General features: G+C 38.5%; 1 protein-coding gene across 3 annotated transcripts in view; it reads left to right on the forward strand.

The window, feature by feature from the left end:
• LOC144338017 (uncharacterized) overlaps positions 2,031-16,663 on the forward strand; it is a 145,202-nt gene continuing 130,569 nt past the window's right edge. For all 3 annotated transcript variants that reach the window (XR_013411730.1, XR_013411729.1, XM_077986032.1), the window contains exon 1: positions 2,031-2,260. Coding sequence is in view for 1 of the 3 variants with exons in the window: in XM_077986032.1 (XP_077842158.1) it covers positions 2,154-2,260 (107 nt within the window). In the remaining 2 variants the exon portion in view is untranslated. The remainder of the gene's footprint in view (positions 2,261-16,663) is intronic.

Raw genomic sequence — 16,663 nt, forward strand, 5'->3', positions numbered from 1 at the left:
ACTTTTAACAAGTCAGTGATCAAAAACTTTTCTAAAAATATAGTCTCCTATAAATTAAGTAATCCCAAATTTATTGTATCTGATTTAAATAAAATATATGGAATCACACTTTCATTATATTTAGTACTTTTGAAATGTACGCATCCAAGGACTATGTAATTTCTGTTGTTCAGGGTCCACCATGAGTCAATATTCCCATATCAAGACTCTTACATATCTATATTCATTTAACCTTTGTACCAGAAAATGTTTGTCTTCTTGAAGTATACCCTTAACAACATTCCATTGGTTATCAAATTTCCCAATATTTTTACTTTTGAAAGTATTTTAATTTACTCTTGGATATTTAGCTAAAGTACTTTTCATAAATAAGAGCTACACCACACCCAAGAACAAAAGCCTCACAGGAGCTCACTGTTCTCCTGCTGGAGGGGCCTAGACTGATGTCAAAGAGGGTTCTAACTCCTCCCACCCTCTCCTCTCATTGAGAAATTGAGCCACACTGCCACACAAGCTTGGAGAAGAAGCTTGGAACACATTGTGGAAAGGACCTCTGTCACTCAAACGCTGGCCTTTCTGGCCAAGTCTCCCGTTTGGCACTCCTTCTTCCTGAATGCTCATGGTGGTAACATTGTGCTGTATCCTGCCTGGGCTCTTGCCTCTCATCTGTCCTCCCTCTTGCTCTGTGTGCCATGTTTCTGAGAGGCCTAGATGCTTCTTGGTCTGCCTCAATGTCTTCAACTAAGAACACTTTGGAGTCCATCAGGGAGCAACTTTGCAGAGATCCGTTTCATGGTTGTTTCCCTCTCCAGCCCTATTTCTGGATGACTGGGCAGATATGACGATGCTGGAGCTCTGGGCTTCAATACCCGTCCGGTACAGGGAAGCCCCGTTGGTCTCCATGTCCCACTTGATGGCTATGTGGTTTGTCTAAAGTAAGGGCCAAGTGACCATTTCCGGCCTTTGCCTTCTAGGGAAGGTGATGTTGCATTTCATCTGCACTTCCCATCTCATTCTTGAAGGACACGCACTTCCTCTGCTCCTGAGTGGGACTGTCTCCCAGAACTGAATCTTTTGGCTACATGGATGTCAGGAAATCAAAGGGATTGATTTTGGCTGGGTGCAGGGGAGGGTGCCCCAGGGTTACCTGGCCTCCCGCAGGCATCCCTGAATATGGCTTGCACTCTGGCACAGGCCCTCTCCTGGTTCCCAGGTGTGCTTTGCTTTTCCTTGGCTTTCTTGGGGAGGTCACCAATGCCCCACGGGGCGCATGCCTGGACATCACTGTGGGTCTCTCCTTCGCCCCATACGACCCTCAGAGACACAGGCTCACTCCATCTGCTCTTGGGGGACTCCAGTGCCACATGTGGTCAGATTTGCTAAACATGAGACTCGCCCCTGTCCCTGTTTGCAGGGGTCCCGGAAAGCAGTGTCGGGATGCAGGAGTCCCCAGGCTTAGCAGACTAGGACAAACTACTGCTCCGCCCAGGGAGGTAGGAGGTGGTGGGCTCATGGGTCAGTCCATTTTCAGCTGACACCACGCCTTGAGGCCCATGGGATCTTTCTGTGCCCCAGTGAGGCTCTTGCCCTCTTACCAGATTAAGCCCATCCCTGTTCACCCGGTGGGATCCAAAATCGGATCCGAAGAGGAGTCCGGAGATCCAAGCCGGGGTCCTGAAGCTCCTCCTCCACCAGGCATGGTACCAGAAGAGGACTAAAGGAGTTCTTGAAGACAGGGCTCCTAGGAGTCCGGCCCTGGGTCCAGCACAGCCGGCTCTCCCACACCTCCCCTTACTCGCTCCCCTTTTCTGCCACCGCTGCTGCAGCCCCCGCAGCCCCCGCAGCCCCCGCAGCCCCCGCAGCCCCCGCAGCCCCCGCAGCCCCCGCAGCCCCCGCAGCCCCCGCAGCCCCCGCAGCCCCCGCAGCCCCCGCAGCCGCCGCCATTTTTGAAAGGGGCCGTAGCCTGATTTCCAGGGGCTGAGCGCTAGTCGGCCTAACCAATGCGCATGCGTGAGACCAGAGCCGATCTCGCGTTACAGTGACCCCCCACTGTTGCCCGGGGATGGGTCCCTGAGGCTGGGCCAAGCAGGAGCCGTCCGTAGCAGTGCGTGGGTGTCGAGGCTCCGGCCTTACCTCTCCAGGGGATCCACAGGATGGTCTCCGGAGGCCAGGAGTCGCGGAGGGCCGACCGGGATGAAGAAACCTTAGGCAGAGGAGTCCCGGGGAAGCACCGCGCCATCCCAGCTCGGAAGGTGTGGGGGTGAGTCTCCCCGCAAGTCGTGCCTCCTGTGATCTCGAGGACAGGCCTGATAGTGGGTTTGTGGGCTGCCCTCTTACCCGAGGGTCGTTCTCGCTGACAGCAGAACCCGGCAGCCTCAGGGACTGCCTGGGGTGGGTGTTTCTGTGCCACTGCTGTCTGTGTGCGTATGTCTCTTTCTGTCCTCTGTCTCTCTGTCTCTCTCTCTGTTTTTCTCTCTCTCTGTCTCTCTCTGTTTCTCTCTCTGTCTCTCTCTGTGTGTCTGTTTCTCTCTCCTCTCTGTGCATGTGTGTGCCCGTGTGCGTGTGTGTGTTGGGATGAAGGTCGGCCTGTCTTTGGTGGGCATCTTTCTGCGTCTCCTCCTGGGTGGTGTCGCCGGTTGTCGGTCTTTTTCAGTGGTTCCACTTTGGGTTTGTGAAGGCCCCAGCGAGGTGGGGAGCCTGCGTGGTGATCCTGGAGCTCTCAGCTTCCATACCTGTATCTGACAGAGAAGCTCTCTTGGTCTCCGTGTGCCGCCTGATGGCTGCATGGTTTGTCTACGATGAAATGATGGGTTTTTTTAAGGTTTTTTTTTTTTTTTTTTTCTCATTTACTTCATGTAAACACCTTAAACACATTTCCAATATCTGACGATTATGTGATGTTTAATTTCTTCTAACCTTCATCTTGGTAGCTTATTTTTTTGTGTACTTCATAGCATATAAAAACTTGTAATTTGAAAATAATTTTGTTTTTCTATTTGAGAGATTATACATGGAATAACTTTTTTTTTTTTTAATAGAGGGAATAACTTTAGTCAATACTTTCCTTTCTTTATTCCACAAAGGCAGTTGAATAATCCCCAAAGCCTTGAGGTCCGTGTGTTCACCCGGCACCTGAAGGGAACACTGGCTTCTCACTTTGATACTTCTACGGGTCCTTCCGTTAATTTACTTCTGGTCCTGGGAAGCTCCCATGTTTTCCTCTAAGTGTGTTGGTCATTTTATGAATTTTCGTAACTTCTGAATATGTTTAGATATCTGCATTAAGTAAGATATGCAGGCTGGGCACGGTGGCTCACACCTGTAATCCCAGCACTTTGGGAGGCCGTGGCGGGTACATCATCTGACATCAGGAGTCCAGACCAGCCGGGCCAACATGGCGAAACCCCGCCTCTACTAAAAATACAAAAAATTAGCCGGGCATGGTGGCGGGCGCCTGTAATCCCAGCTACTCGGGAGGCTGAGGCAGGAGAATCGCTTGAGTCCGGGAGGCAGAGGTTGAAGTGAGCCGAGATAGTGCTGTTGAACTCTAGCCTGGGCAACAAGAGCGAAACTCAGTCTCAAAAAAAGAAAAAAAAATTGTAAAGATATTTTTCTAAAATGTCGAAACTTCACATTGCATACCTGAGTAAAATATTTCACATTGATATTATGTGCAGAATAATGTCTCATAAGAAATTCCAATATTCTTCATTTAGAACATCACCACCAATATTTGCGTGGGGTAATTTTTATTAATATTTGAATATATATTTATATTTTGCACACATGTTTAAGATATAATCCTCCATGTTAAGAAATAATATGTGTTTATGACCAGAATTACTGTTCTTCTTTAATGTTAAGATAATATTAGTAGAATTAATCATGTGAATGTGAGAGGGGATCTCATTCTGTCACCCAGGCTGGAGTGGTGCAGACATGGCCCACTATAACCTCAAACACCAGGGCTAAAGCAGTCCTTCCACCTCAGCCTCCCGATTAGCTAGGACTACAGGTGCATGCCACCAAGCCTGGGTACTTTTAAAATTATTTTCTGGAGATGGAACCTCACTGTATTGCCCGGGTTGTTCACAAATTCCAGACCTCAAGTAATTTTTTCCCTTTGGCTTCCCAAAGTGTTGGGATTACAGGAATGAGCCACTGTGCCCAGCCACTATATATATATATATTTTTAAAATTACGACATTTATTTATTTATTTATTTATTTATATTATACTTTAAGTTCTAGGGTACATGTGCACAACATGCAGGTTTGTTACATATGTATACATGTGCCATGTTGGTGTGCTGCACCCATTAACTCGTCATTTACATTAGGTGTATCTCCTAATGCTATCCCTTCCCCCTCCCCACTCCCCACAATAGGCCCTGATGTGTGATGTTCCCCTTCTTGTGTCCAAGTGATCTCTTTGTTCAATTCCCACCTGTGAGTCAGAACATGTGGTGTTTGGTTTTCTGTTCTTGCGATAGTTTGCTGAGAATGATGGTTTCCGGCTGCATCCTTGTCCCTACAAAGGACACGAACTCATCCTTTTTTATGGCTGCATGGTGTATATGTGTATTCCATGATGTATATGTGCCACATTTTCTTAATCCAGTCTGTCACTGATGGACATTTGGGTTGATTCCAAGTCTCTGCTATTGTGAATAGTGCCGCAATAAACATATGTGTGCATGTGTCTTTATAGCAGCATGATTTATAATACTTTGGGTATATCCCCAGTAATGGGATGGCTGGATCAAATGGTATTTCTAGTTCTAGATCCTTGAGGAATCGCCACACTGTTTTCCACAATGGTTGAACTAGTTTACAGTCCCACCAACAGTGTAAAAATGTTCCTGTTTCCTCCACATCCTCTCCAGCACCTGTTGTTTCCTGACTTTTTAATGATCGCCATTCTAACTGGTGTGAGATGGTATCTCATTGTGATTTTGATTTGCATTTCTCTGATGGCCAGCGATGATGAGCATTTTTTCATGTGTCTGTTGGCTGTATGAATGTCTTCTTTTGAGAAATGTCTGTTCATATCCTTTGCCCACTTTTTGATGGGGTTGTTTGTTTTTTTCTTGTAAATTTGTTTGAGTTCTTTGTAGGCTCTGGATATTAGCCCTTTGTCAGATGAGTAGATTGCAAAAATTTTCTCCCATTCTCTAGATTGCCTGTTCACTCTGATGGTAGTCTCTTTTGCTGTACAGAAGCTCTTTAATTAGATCCCATTTGTCAATTTTGGCTTTTGTTGCCGTTGCTTTTGGTGTTTTAGACATGAAGTCCTTGCCCATGCCTATGTCCTGAATGGTATTACCTAGGTTTTCTTCTAGGGTTTTTATGGTATTAGGTCTAACATTTAAGTCTCTAATCCATCTTGAATTAATTTTCATATAAGGAATAAGGAAAGGATCCAGTTTCAGCTTTCTACTTATGGCTAGTCAATTTTCCCAGCACCATTTATTAAGTAGGGAATCCTTTCTCCATTTCTTGTTTATGTCAGGTTTGTCAAAGATCAGATGACTGTGGATGTGTGGTATTATTTCTGAGGGCTCTGTTCTGTTCCATTGGTCTATATCTCTGTTTTGGTACCAGTACCATGCTGTTTTGGTTACTGTAGCCTCGTAGTATAGTTTGAAGTCAAGTCAGGTAGTGTGATGCCTCCATCTTTGTTCTTTTGACTTAGGATTGTCTTGGCAACGTGGGCTCTTTTTTAGTTCTATATGAACTTTAAAGCAGTTTTTTCCAATTCTGTGAAGAAAGTCATTGGTAGCTTAATGAGGATGGCATTGAATCTATAAATTACTTTGGGCAGTATGGCCATTTTCACGATATTGATTCTTCCTATCCATGAGCATGGTATGTTCTTCCATTTGTTTGTGTCCTCTTTTATTTCACTGAACAGTGGTTTGTAGTTCTCCTTGAAGAGGTCCTTTACATCCCTTTTAAGTTGGATTCCTAGGTATTTTATTCTCTTTGAAGCTATTGTGAATGGGAGTTCATTCATGATTTGGCTCTCTGTTTGTCTGTTACTGGTGTATAAGAATGCTTGTAATTTTTGCACATTGATTTTGTATCCTGAGACTTTGCTGAAGTTGCTTATCAGCTTAAGGAGATTTTGGGCTGAGACGATGGGGTTTTCTAAATATACAATCATGTCATCTGCAAACAGGGACAGTTTAACTTCTTCTTTTCCTTATTGAATACCCTTGATTTCTTTCTCTTGCCTGATTGCCCTAGCCAGAACTTCCAACACTATGTTGAATAGGAGTGGTGAGAGAGGGCATCCCTGTCTTGTGCCAGTTTTCAAAAGGAATGCTTCCAGTTTTTGCCCATTCAGTATGATATTGGCTGTGGGTTTGTCATAAGTAGCTCTTATTATTTTGAGATACGTTCCATCAATACCGAATTTATTGAGAGTTTTTAGCATGAAGGGCTGTTGAATTTTGTGAAAGGCCTTTTCTGCATCTATTGAGATAATCATGTGGTTGTTGTCTTTGGTTCTATTTATATGCTGGATTTCGTTTATTGATTTGCGTATGTTGAACCAGCCTCGCATCCCAGGGATGAAGCCCACTTGATCATGGTGGATAAGCTTTTTGATGTGCTGCTGGATTTGTTTTGCCAGTATTTTATTGAGGATTTTTGCATCGATGTTCATCAGGGATATTGGTCTAAAATTCTCTTTTTTTCTTGTTGTTGTGTCTCTGCCAGGCTTTGGTATCAGGATGATGTTGGCCTCATAAAATGAGTTAGGGAGGATTCCCTCTTTTTCTATTGATTGGAATAGTTTCAGAAGGAATGGTACCAGCTCCTCCTTGTACCTCTGGTAGAATTCGGCTGTGAATCCATCTGGTTTATTTTTAAATTAAAAAAATGCATAGTATTTCTCTTTGTGTAAACCTTGTTGCCTTGCCTTTTATATCAAAGGGAAGAAAAATATGAATAGCTTAAATTACCTTTTTTCACGTAAATGCTGAAAAGGCTTGCAAAATGTATACTAGTCTCTTTGTATCCTTGAGGAATTGGCTCAAGGATGTCTCATAGATATGAAAATCTAAGGATGTTCAAGTCTGTAATATCAAATGTCATAGTATTTGGATATAAATTATATATATTCTCTTATATACTTCAAGTAATCTCTAGATTACTTATAACATGTAATACAATGTAATGCCATGTAGATAGGAGTTATACTGTATTTTGTAAGAAATAATGACAAGAAAAAGGTCTGTACATGTGCAGTACAAACCATTCCTTTTTCAAAAATATTTTTCATCTGCTTGGTTGGAATCATGAATCTGGAACCCAGGAATACAGAAGGCCCCCTGTAATAATGTTGTTACCTTTGGGATATTGAGGAAAATAGACTTAAATGCTGCAAGAATTTTTAAGGGTGAGCCTTCATGCAGACTTCTAAATCTCAGGCTGTTTTTGAATGTTCACATTCACTATAAACAATAATAAACTTAAAAATTCATAAAACCACATTTTATTTTATAGTTTATCAATTAAATGACTAATTTATTTCTAGTTTGATGTTAATCCACTAATTGGGTTTTTAAAAAGTGCACAATATGTTTTCGTAAATCATAAAAATATTTTTATTAATTTTGTTTGTAAATAAAATAACTGATATTTCAGAGCATTTTCTGAAATTGGCAGAATATTAACTGCATTAGGGTGGCATGACAGCCTGAGGAGCTCTGCTGACCCACTGCCCTGTGGAATGTAATAATTATTTTAAAACAATCATTTAAAGCCTCTAAGAAATATCCTAAAGGCAAAAAGCAAATGAGGCACATCTATTCAAAGCAATTCACCAAATCCTATGAGAAATGTAAAAATCTGTGGTGTTTGAACACTGAACACTGCCTGCCTCTCTATCTCAGCTCAGTGAGATGAACACCACTCCAGGCTGTGCACCTAAGAATACAAGGTTCTCTATCCACCTAAGCTTCCAGCAAGAGGTCTTTTTCTGAAAAAATTATGGCTTTAACATTTATTTTCCTACCCATTACTGAGGTTACATCCTGTGTAGGTGTGCTTAAAAGGTGGGAACATTGGTTCCTACCCAAGCCTTACTGATGGACTAGAAGGTCTACTGTAAGCATGGTGTGCCCAGAATACTGGGACACTGATCAGCCTTGCCCCAGCTTGTGAGATGGTGGATCCATGCCAGGAGACAGACTGTGAAGATATCAGGCTGCTGTCCCTCTTCTCCATTGAACACTTTCTTCAAAAGAGAGGATCAGTCAAAAAGCAGCTTGCCATTTTCTCCACTCAAGCTTCAGGGTTCTATCAGAAAGACTTTTTGAGGTGAAAAGAGGCAAGTCATAAAGCAGAGAGCACCTCATTGCTTGCCAAAGAAATTCATTTCAATTTTAACAGAATTTAAGAAGTTCAAGCCAAAGGGCACCCCATCTTCAAGAGAGAGAAAATAGAGGTTAAAAGTAGTTAGCAAGTAATTTATGAAGTTAGTGAAAATAAAGCCTAGACTGTAAGCCAGCTAGTATGTAGAAAAAAAAATAAAACAGAAAATTGCTAGGAGAAAATCATTAGATTTCTAGACAACATCACACACTAACCTTAGACAGTATTCCTATAAAGGAGAAACATGTTTGCATCACCTTATAGGACAAATTTATCCCAGGACTTTGTTGCAAATAGCCCTCAGAGAGTAATTAGTACAGTTTAATATCTGATTGCTTTCCAAGAGGGGAACAGAATCCCACCAATACCACTGTCATTCCTGGAAGACTGTGGACAGAATCAAAGCTGAGCCACTCCCCCTCCTGTTGAAGATCAATGAGAGGCTTAACACTGTGAGGCAGAAATAGACTTCACCAAGATAATCCATCCAGCCACTAACCAGAAAACCAAGCTAATAATGACAACACAAACTAAAGAAGGGGAGCATACACTGAGAAGTTTCAATATATTATGTAATCTGTCCAGCTTGTGATGAAAATTATAAGAAATGCAAGGAAACATGAAAGTATGACCCAAAAACTGGGGGAAAAAAGAATAGTCAGCAACAAAATCTGCCTGGAAGAACAATAGATGTCAGAGTTAACAAAAAAAAAAAAAAAAAAAACTTTCATGTAGACATAAGTATGTTCATAGAACTAAAGGAAAGTATGACAAAAGGCATAAAGAAAATAACATCTTGGAAGTAAACTAGCAAAACCAAACAAAAGAAACAAACTAGCAAATAACATGGGTTGATGAGAATGCAGAGAAATTAGAAGAATTGTGTACTCTTGCTTGGAATGTAAAATAGTACAGGAGCCATGGAACACAGTTATGTGAATTATTCAAGAATTTAAAAATAAAATTACCACACTATCCAGTAATTTTGCTTTTGGGTATATGCCCAAAATAATGAAAAGCAAAGTTTTAAGGAGATATTGGTACACCAGTGTTTACAGCAGAATTTTTGACAACTAAAGAATAGATGCAATTCATATGTCTATCAATGGATAATGAGAGAAAAAAGTGGTGCATGCATACAATGGAACATTATTAAGCCTTATACAAAATGGAAATTCTGACATGTGTATGATATCCGTGTACCTTAAGGACTTTATGTGAACTAAGTCCATCTTAGAATGACAAATGCACATGATTCTACTCATATCATGTATCTAAAGTAATCTAATTCATGGGGACAAAAAGTAGAATGGCCGTTTCCAGGGATTGGGGTATAGGAGAATGAGGAGTTACTGTTTCATGGGTACAGTGTTTTAGGTTTGAAAGACGAAAAAATTCTGGAAATGGAAGGTGGTAATGGCTATACAACATTGTGAATATACTTAATGCAAAAGAACTGTATGCCGAAAATGATTAAGATAGTGTGTGATTAAGATGGTAAAGATGGTATATAATTCTGCTCAGGATGCCATAACAAAACGCAATAAACTGGGGGGCTTAACAGAAATTTACTTACAGTTTAAGAGGATTAAAGTGTCAATAGCTTGTTAAAAATTATGACTTGAAATGAAACAATGTAACATATGACATGATAATTTAACTCTTGTTTGTATCAGTTAGGCTGTGGCAAAATTGGTTTTGTTATATAGTTCATTCTTTCACTTAAGGTCACAATTTCAAGAATGTGCAGATGATAAAGTGATAATTTATTGTAGTTAGTATATAGGATACTATAGTATACTATATAATGCAGCATATTATATAGTATATAATATATTGCAGCATTATGTATTATAGTATATTATTGTAGTCTTAACAGTTGATTGTGTAATGTGTTTTAGCTGCCTGTTAGCCCAGAGAATAATTCCAACATATTTTAGGTACATTATATAATATTTTGATCAATGACAGACTGCAGGTGTGATGGTATAGCCTAAGTGTGAAGTAGGCTGTATCATCTAGGTTTGTGTAAGTACAGTATAATGACTGCACGATGATAAAATTGCCTAACAATGCATTTCTCAGAATGTATCCCTGACATTATGTGATGCATGGCTATATATGTTTATATACGCACACATAACCGTATGCACATGCACTATATACACACACACATGCATACAAGATAATAGTGTATACTATATATTATATTGAGGTAGATATTTTTGAATACAGATGCAAAAAAAGTCTCAAGAAAAGTGCTAGAAAACTGAATCTACCAATATACAGAAAGACATATAATTCATTACTGAGAGAAATATAACCCAGAAAAGCAATCTTGTTTTGACATGTGAAAGTCAATTAATTTAACCTGTCATTTTAATAGAAAAAAATTCAAAAACCACAAGATCAACACAATAGATGCACAAAAACCATGTGAAAATGTTCAACACTTGACAACAGAACAATACATAATGAGCAGAAAACTTTTTCAAGCTGCTTAAAGGCATTTATGAAAATATCACAGATAACATAATTAATGTTGACATTTAATATGATATGGATTCCGTGTACCCACCCAAAGCTCACGTTGAAATGTAATCCCCAGTGTTGGAGGTGGGGCCTTTGTGGGAGGTGATTGATCATGGGGGTGGTTTCTAATGGTTTAGCACCATCCCTCTAGTGCTTTTCTCATGTTAGAGTTCTCGTGAAATCTGGTTGTTTAAAAGTGTGTGGCCCCACTCCCTTCCTCTTTCTTCTACTCCAGCCATGTGAGAAGTGCTGGCAACCCCTTTGCCTTGCAACATGATTGTAAGTTTCCTGAGGCTTCCCCAGAAACTGAGCAGATAACCAGCATCAAGCTTCCTGTACAGCCTACATAACCATGTGCCAGTTAAACCTCTTTTCTTTATGAATTAGCCAGTCTCAGGCATTTTTTTATAGCAGTGTGAGAATGAATTAATACAACAATGAATGTTTTCTTTCTCAGATTAGACACAACACATTGTTCTATCACAGATATCTGTTCATAATTCAAAGTGATATGTGCAAATAAAAGCCAGAAATAATGACAAAGAGTAAAGAGTAACAGATTTAAATAATAATTCACTAGACTATATTCTGTAATACATTTTGTGTACTTACAGATTAACACCAACTCTTTATTAGCAAAGAAAATATACTTTTTTACATCAAAAAACAGTAGCACTTGGTATACAAATAAAAGATGAAAATATCTGAATCTTGCCATATTAGGCCACTAAGAAAATTGCAATGTTTAACAAAAACTCAGTTTTCAGTGGCCCATTAATAACAGAATAATTAAACCATAAAAATTAAGCCTATATACATATTGGAAATACATTTCAATGTACACATAACATTAAACAAACTTGGATGAAAAAATTACTTATTGGCTTAAAACACATGCTACCTATTAAAATTATGTATTATTGCTTAAAGAGTACCTACAGAATTCTCACCTTCATAATTCTTTGCAGAAGAAGTGGAAATCCATAGTCCAGAGACCCTCTTTAAAAATGAGCCAGTGATAACCACAATCTGTTTATAACTCATATAAGATTTCACTCATTTTATAAATTTTCTCAAGTATTATAATTAGGCGGCATCATGCTTTCCATATTACTTACATCTACAAGATTTTTCCAGCAAAAGTTTTCACATGACTTTTAAAGTAGTTATTAAAATTTAGAACTTTATGTATTTTCCACACTACCAGAATTTCAATCCAGTGTGTATTTTTATATTTATGAGGTCAGTCCATGGCATATGCCTTGTATCCTTGAATGAATATGTAAGAAATAAAGAGAGTCCTATATTTGGCACATTCATAAAGTTATTTTATTCTCCAGAGCAGGTAATTTTATGCCACCAAATACAACTGGAAAAACTAAAGGCCTTACCACATTTTGTACATTTATAAAGCTTTCCTTCAGTATGAGTGCTTTTAAATTTTCGAAAAGCATGAAAAACCCCAGAAGGCTTTATTACATTTCTTACAGTCTTTGGGTTTTCTCCTAGTTTGGTTCATTTCATGTCATAGAAGAAAACTGGAAAAATCAAATACTTTGCCACATTACTCACCTTCATAGACGTCACCTTGGGGTTATTTGTTGACAAAGAATAGGCGTTTTTGATGTAAGGAAAAGAGAAAACAAGAAACTAACAAATTCAAATATATTAAAATTAGAGAATTAAAAGACAAAAAACTGACACACAAATCTGCAATACATACAATATTAAAATTAATGTGCAATGTAAAAATAAATAATTTACCATATATGAAAGAGGATTCATCTTCTTGGTAATAGAATATTCAAAATATAATATAGATAATATTTAACATTTATTACAAAGAGAAAGGTCAGTCAATTAGAGAATTCTAAGTGTTGATGACCACACCTAACAAGTAATTATGCATTAATAAAGGAAGAGCCTGTGGATACCGTTTGTTGCTATTTATTGTGATTTGGAATTTACCACAATCTGCCATCTAGTAATTTTTCTATACTGTTCAGAAAATTGATTGCGCATTTAGATTTGGAGACTGAAGAAAATGATAGGAATAATATTTCTTTCCAAGAGCAAACAGTTAGCTTGAAAAAGCCCACTGATGTGGACAAGTGGATAGCACAAAGCCTTAAACACTAGTGTGTGTAAAACAAATTGAGGCAAGGAAACCACTGATAAACATTTTCATTTTAATTCCATTAATATAACATAAATAATACGTGTTTAAGGTAGTGAATTTGATGGTTGCCCTGATTTGATCATTACACAATGTATGCGTGTATGGAAATTTTACATTGTATACCATAAATACGTAAATTACTATTTGTCAATCAAAAATAAAGTAAAACAAAAAAGACACCAAACAAGAATAAAAATAATAGAATTGTATACCAGGACAAAAATAAATAAATTAAACCTGATTGAATGTTGGAACCTCCAGCTACCACCTTTTCTTCCCTCACCCTCTACATTTCACATACTTTGACTATCCTTAGGAAGTACAGTTGCCTTTCCTTGAAATCATTAGTAAAGATTAATGAGATGCTTGCTTGGCTGCTTAAGCATGTGTGTTATAACACCCAAAGAATAACGAAAACGCTGTTCAAAATTTATGGTATGGAGGAAAATAACTTGAATTATTTTTAATTAACTCAGTGTTGAAGCCTTATTTCTTCTGTCTCCTGTATGTGAAGTAAACATTTTGAGGTATTTATTAGTATTAAAAGTATCATTTAAGGAGGAAGAAAATAGAGACCTTTGTGCACTTGAATGATAACTCATACATATTTCTGGCTTAGAATGTAAGGAGATGGAGGTGGAATAATGTCTTTATTTTAGGCAAGAGCCTCTGAGAAGAAATGCAATGGGTTAATAAGGCAAGAGAGCCTTGCTACTTTCTTCTCCCTTTCCTCAGAATGGGCTGTGACTCATCACTCAGGGCTTCTTCCATCACATGCCCCTCTCTTTGCAATTGATGTCACAAAGCTCTGCTGACAGTCTCTGTGACAGAGCTGTTTGGAACTCACCTTGTGTCCCCATCCTGAGCTGCTAGCTCCCATCTCCCCACCTGGGGAGCAGCTCCTATGGCTGATCCCCAAGTGCAGAGTGCTCTGGGCTTCTCTCTCCCTGACTGCCCCAGACAGAGGAGACAGAGATCTTGGGGTAAGACTTGAGCTTCTTCCAGAGTGAGTCTGTCCCATAAGGGTTACACCTCAGCCTAGAAGACATGCCCAAAATGCCTGTCACCAAATGTTCAAAGACCCTGTGAGGTACATCCTGTAGACTGAGGTGAAGTCCTTTTAGCCCAGACTTTCTTCTTGAAGGTATTTACCATAGTTTATGACACATAATAGTGTTCAATAAGTAGCGTGTTTTCTCTTTTCCTGCCAGGGAGTCACAAAAAAACAGCTACAGGGAGAAAGTGTTAAAAAAGAGAGGAAAAAGTGTATTACTAAGTGAGGGTCAGGAGTGTTTATGCATGAGGCTGATTTGAGCGAAGATCTGAGAAAGAGACTATGAACTGTTCTGGATTAGTTACACCACTTCTCCATGATAGCATCTTCTATAATCTCTACCAAAAATGACTGCTTTGCTTGAAAGCTTTTCTCCCAGAAGGTACTGCTGTGTTACCTTTATCAGCTTAAAAAAATTAGGCCATACAATACAATATTAAATATTGTATGTATTGTTTATCAGTTTAAAAAAATTAGGCTAGGGATGGTGGCCCACACTTACAATCATTTTGGGAGGTGAAGGCAGGTGGATTGCTTGAGCTCAGGAATTCAAGACCAGCCTGGGCAAGACAGCAATACCCCATCTCTACAAAAAACAAAACAAAAATTAGTGAGGTGTGGTGCCATGGCTCTGTAGTCCCAACTACTTAGGAGGCTGAGTAAGACCCTGTCACAAAAAAAAAAAAAAAAAAAAAAAAAAATCTGGAGTTTCATTTTGTGTCTTTGTGTTGTTTAAGCAACTGGTATTTTCAAACTAAAAATTAAAAGTATTATGGAAAAACTAATAATTAGGTATTCATAGGCAAAGAATAAGGTCATATAATTTATTTGTTATAAGATGTAAATGTTATGTTCTAGAAACTTTTTCTCTGATTTATAAAAGTTTCCCTCTCAAGAAAGTTTTTCTTTATGTCTTATAATTTAAAGACACCCTGGATTAAAGTGTGATAGTTCTGTTGTTGGAGTGAGGATAATGTTGCATACAACCTGCCTTTTTTGGCATCATCTTACCCTACTTTGCAGAACAGAGATACCAAGGGTTGGCCTTATGAAGCTGGGGCTGTTTTTGCATTGTGATTTCAGAGATGCTGAAAATACTGATTTTCTAATACCCCAAATTACACTAAAAATTTAAAAGACCTGGGCTTTTTTAAGTCTTGAAAAGTTTTCACCCTGAGTTTCTGTTAAAATCTAAGATGAAAATCAGCTTCCATCCAGAATCCTACCAGGGGTTGCTGCCAGCCAACTGAATGACTTGGATTACAAGTGTGAGCCACCATGCTCACCCATCCAGTATCAATTTTTACTGCAATGTTATCGTCTGGTACTAGCATAAGTATAGATTCACGTAGGCCAACAGAATAGACTAGAAGGGCCACTAATAAACACATTAATTTATGGTAAATTGATTGTGTCAAATATGCCAAGAAATTGTAATAGGAAAATAAATGTCTTTTCAAAAAATTTTGCTGGGAAAATTAAATGTACACTTTGCAAAAGGAACAAGTAGACCCCAACTCAAACCGCAGACCCCCAAAAATATTCAAAAAGGGTAATATATCAAAATGTAAGGGGGTAAACACAAAATTCTTTGGATAAATCCTATAATTAATATTTGTATTCTTGGGTTACATAAATATGTCTAAGATATTACACCAAAGGCACAATTTTATTAAAAAAATTAATCATACTTTATTGAATTGGAAACTTTTGCTTTTAGAACATCAAAAAGAATATGAAAAAATATGCTGCTTAATGGGAGAAAATATTTTAAATTGTATACATTATTTGGGTCTATTAGGGTTTATAAAGAACACTACATACATACATATATTATATATATAAAATCTCATTTATTTATGGAATCTTAAAAACCAAACTCAGAGAAGCTAGTATCTAGAATATATAAAAAACTCTTATCAGTCAATAATAAAACAACTATTGACCAAAATTGACAAAAGATTTGAATAGACGTTTTCCATAGAAGATACACAATTTGCCAATTTGCTCAATTTCATTAGTTGTTAAGAAAATACAAGTCAAACCACAATTAATACTAGTTGACACCCACTAGAATGACTATACCAAAGATACAATGACAAATGTTAGAAAAGAAGTGGAGAATATGGAACTCACATATGCTACAAATAGGAATGTAAAATATTGCACCACCTTGAAAACAAAACGAAATAAAAATGTGGCTATCCCTCAAAATGTTGCACATAAAATCACTATAGGACACAGAAATTCTAACCCAAAGTTAGTATGCAAAAGGAATGAAATTCCTATAATCATACAAAGACTCTTATATGAATGCTCATAACATGTGGTAATGTCCATGCAATAGAATGCTACTCGCCATCCAAGAGGAATGATGTAATGATTCAAGCTACAACAGAAATGAAACCCAAAAGCATTAGGCTGAGTGAAAGAAATCAGACCCAAAAGACCACATAATTCATGATCCTGGCTATTAGAAACTCTGATAATAGGCTCATCTATAGAGACATAAAATTG

The sequence above is a fragment of the Macaca mulatta genome, chromosome 20, assembly GCF_049350105.2.
Source record: "Macaca mulatta isolate MMU2019108-1 chromosome 20, T2T-MMU8v2.0, whole genome shotgun sequence".
Classification (NCBI taxonomy): Eukaryota; Metazoa; Chordata; class Mammalia; order Primates; family Cercopithecidae; genus Macaca; species Macaca mulatta.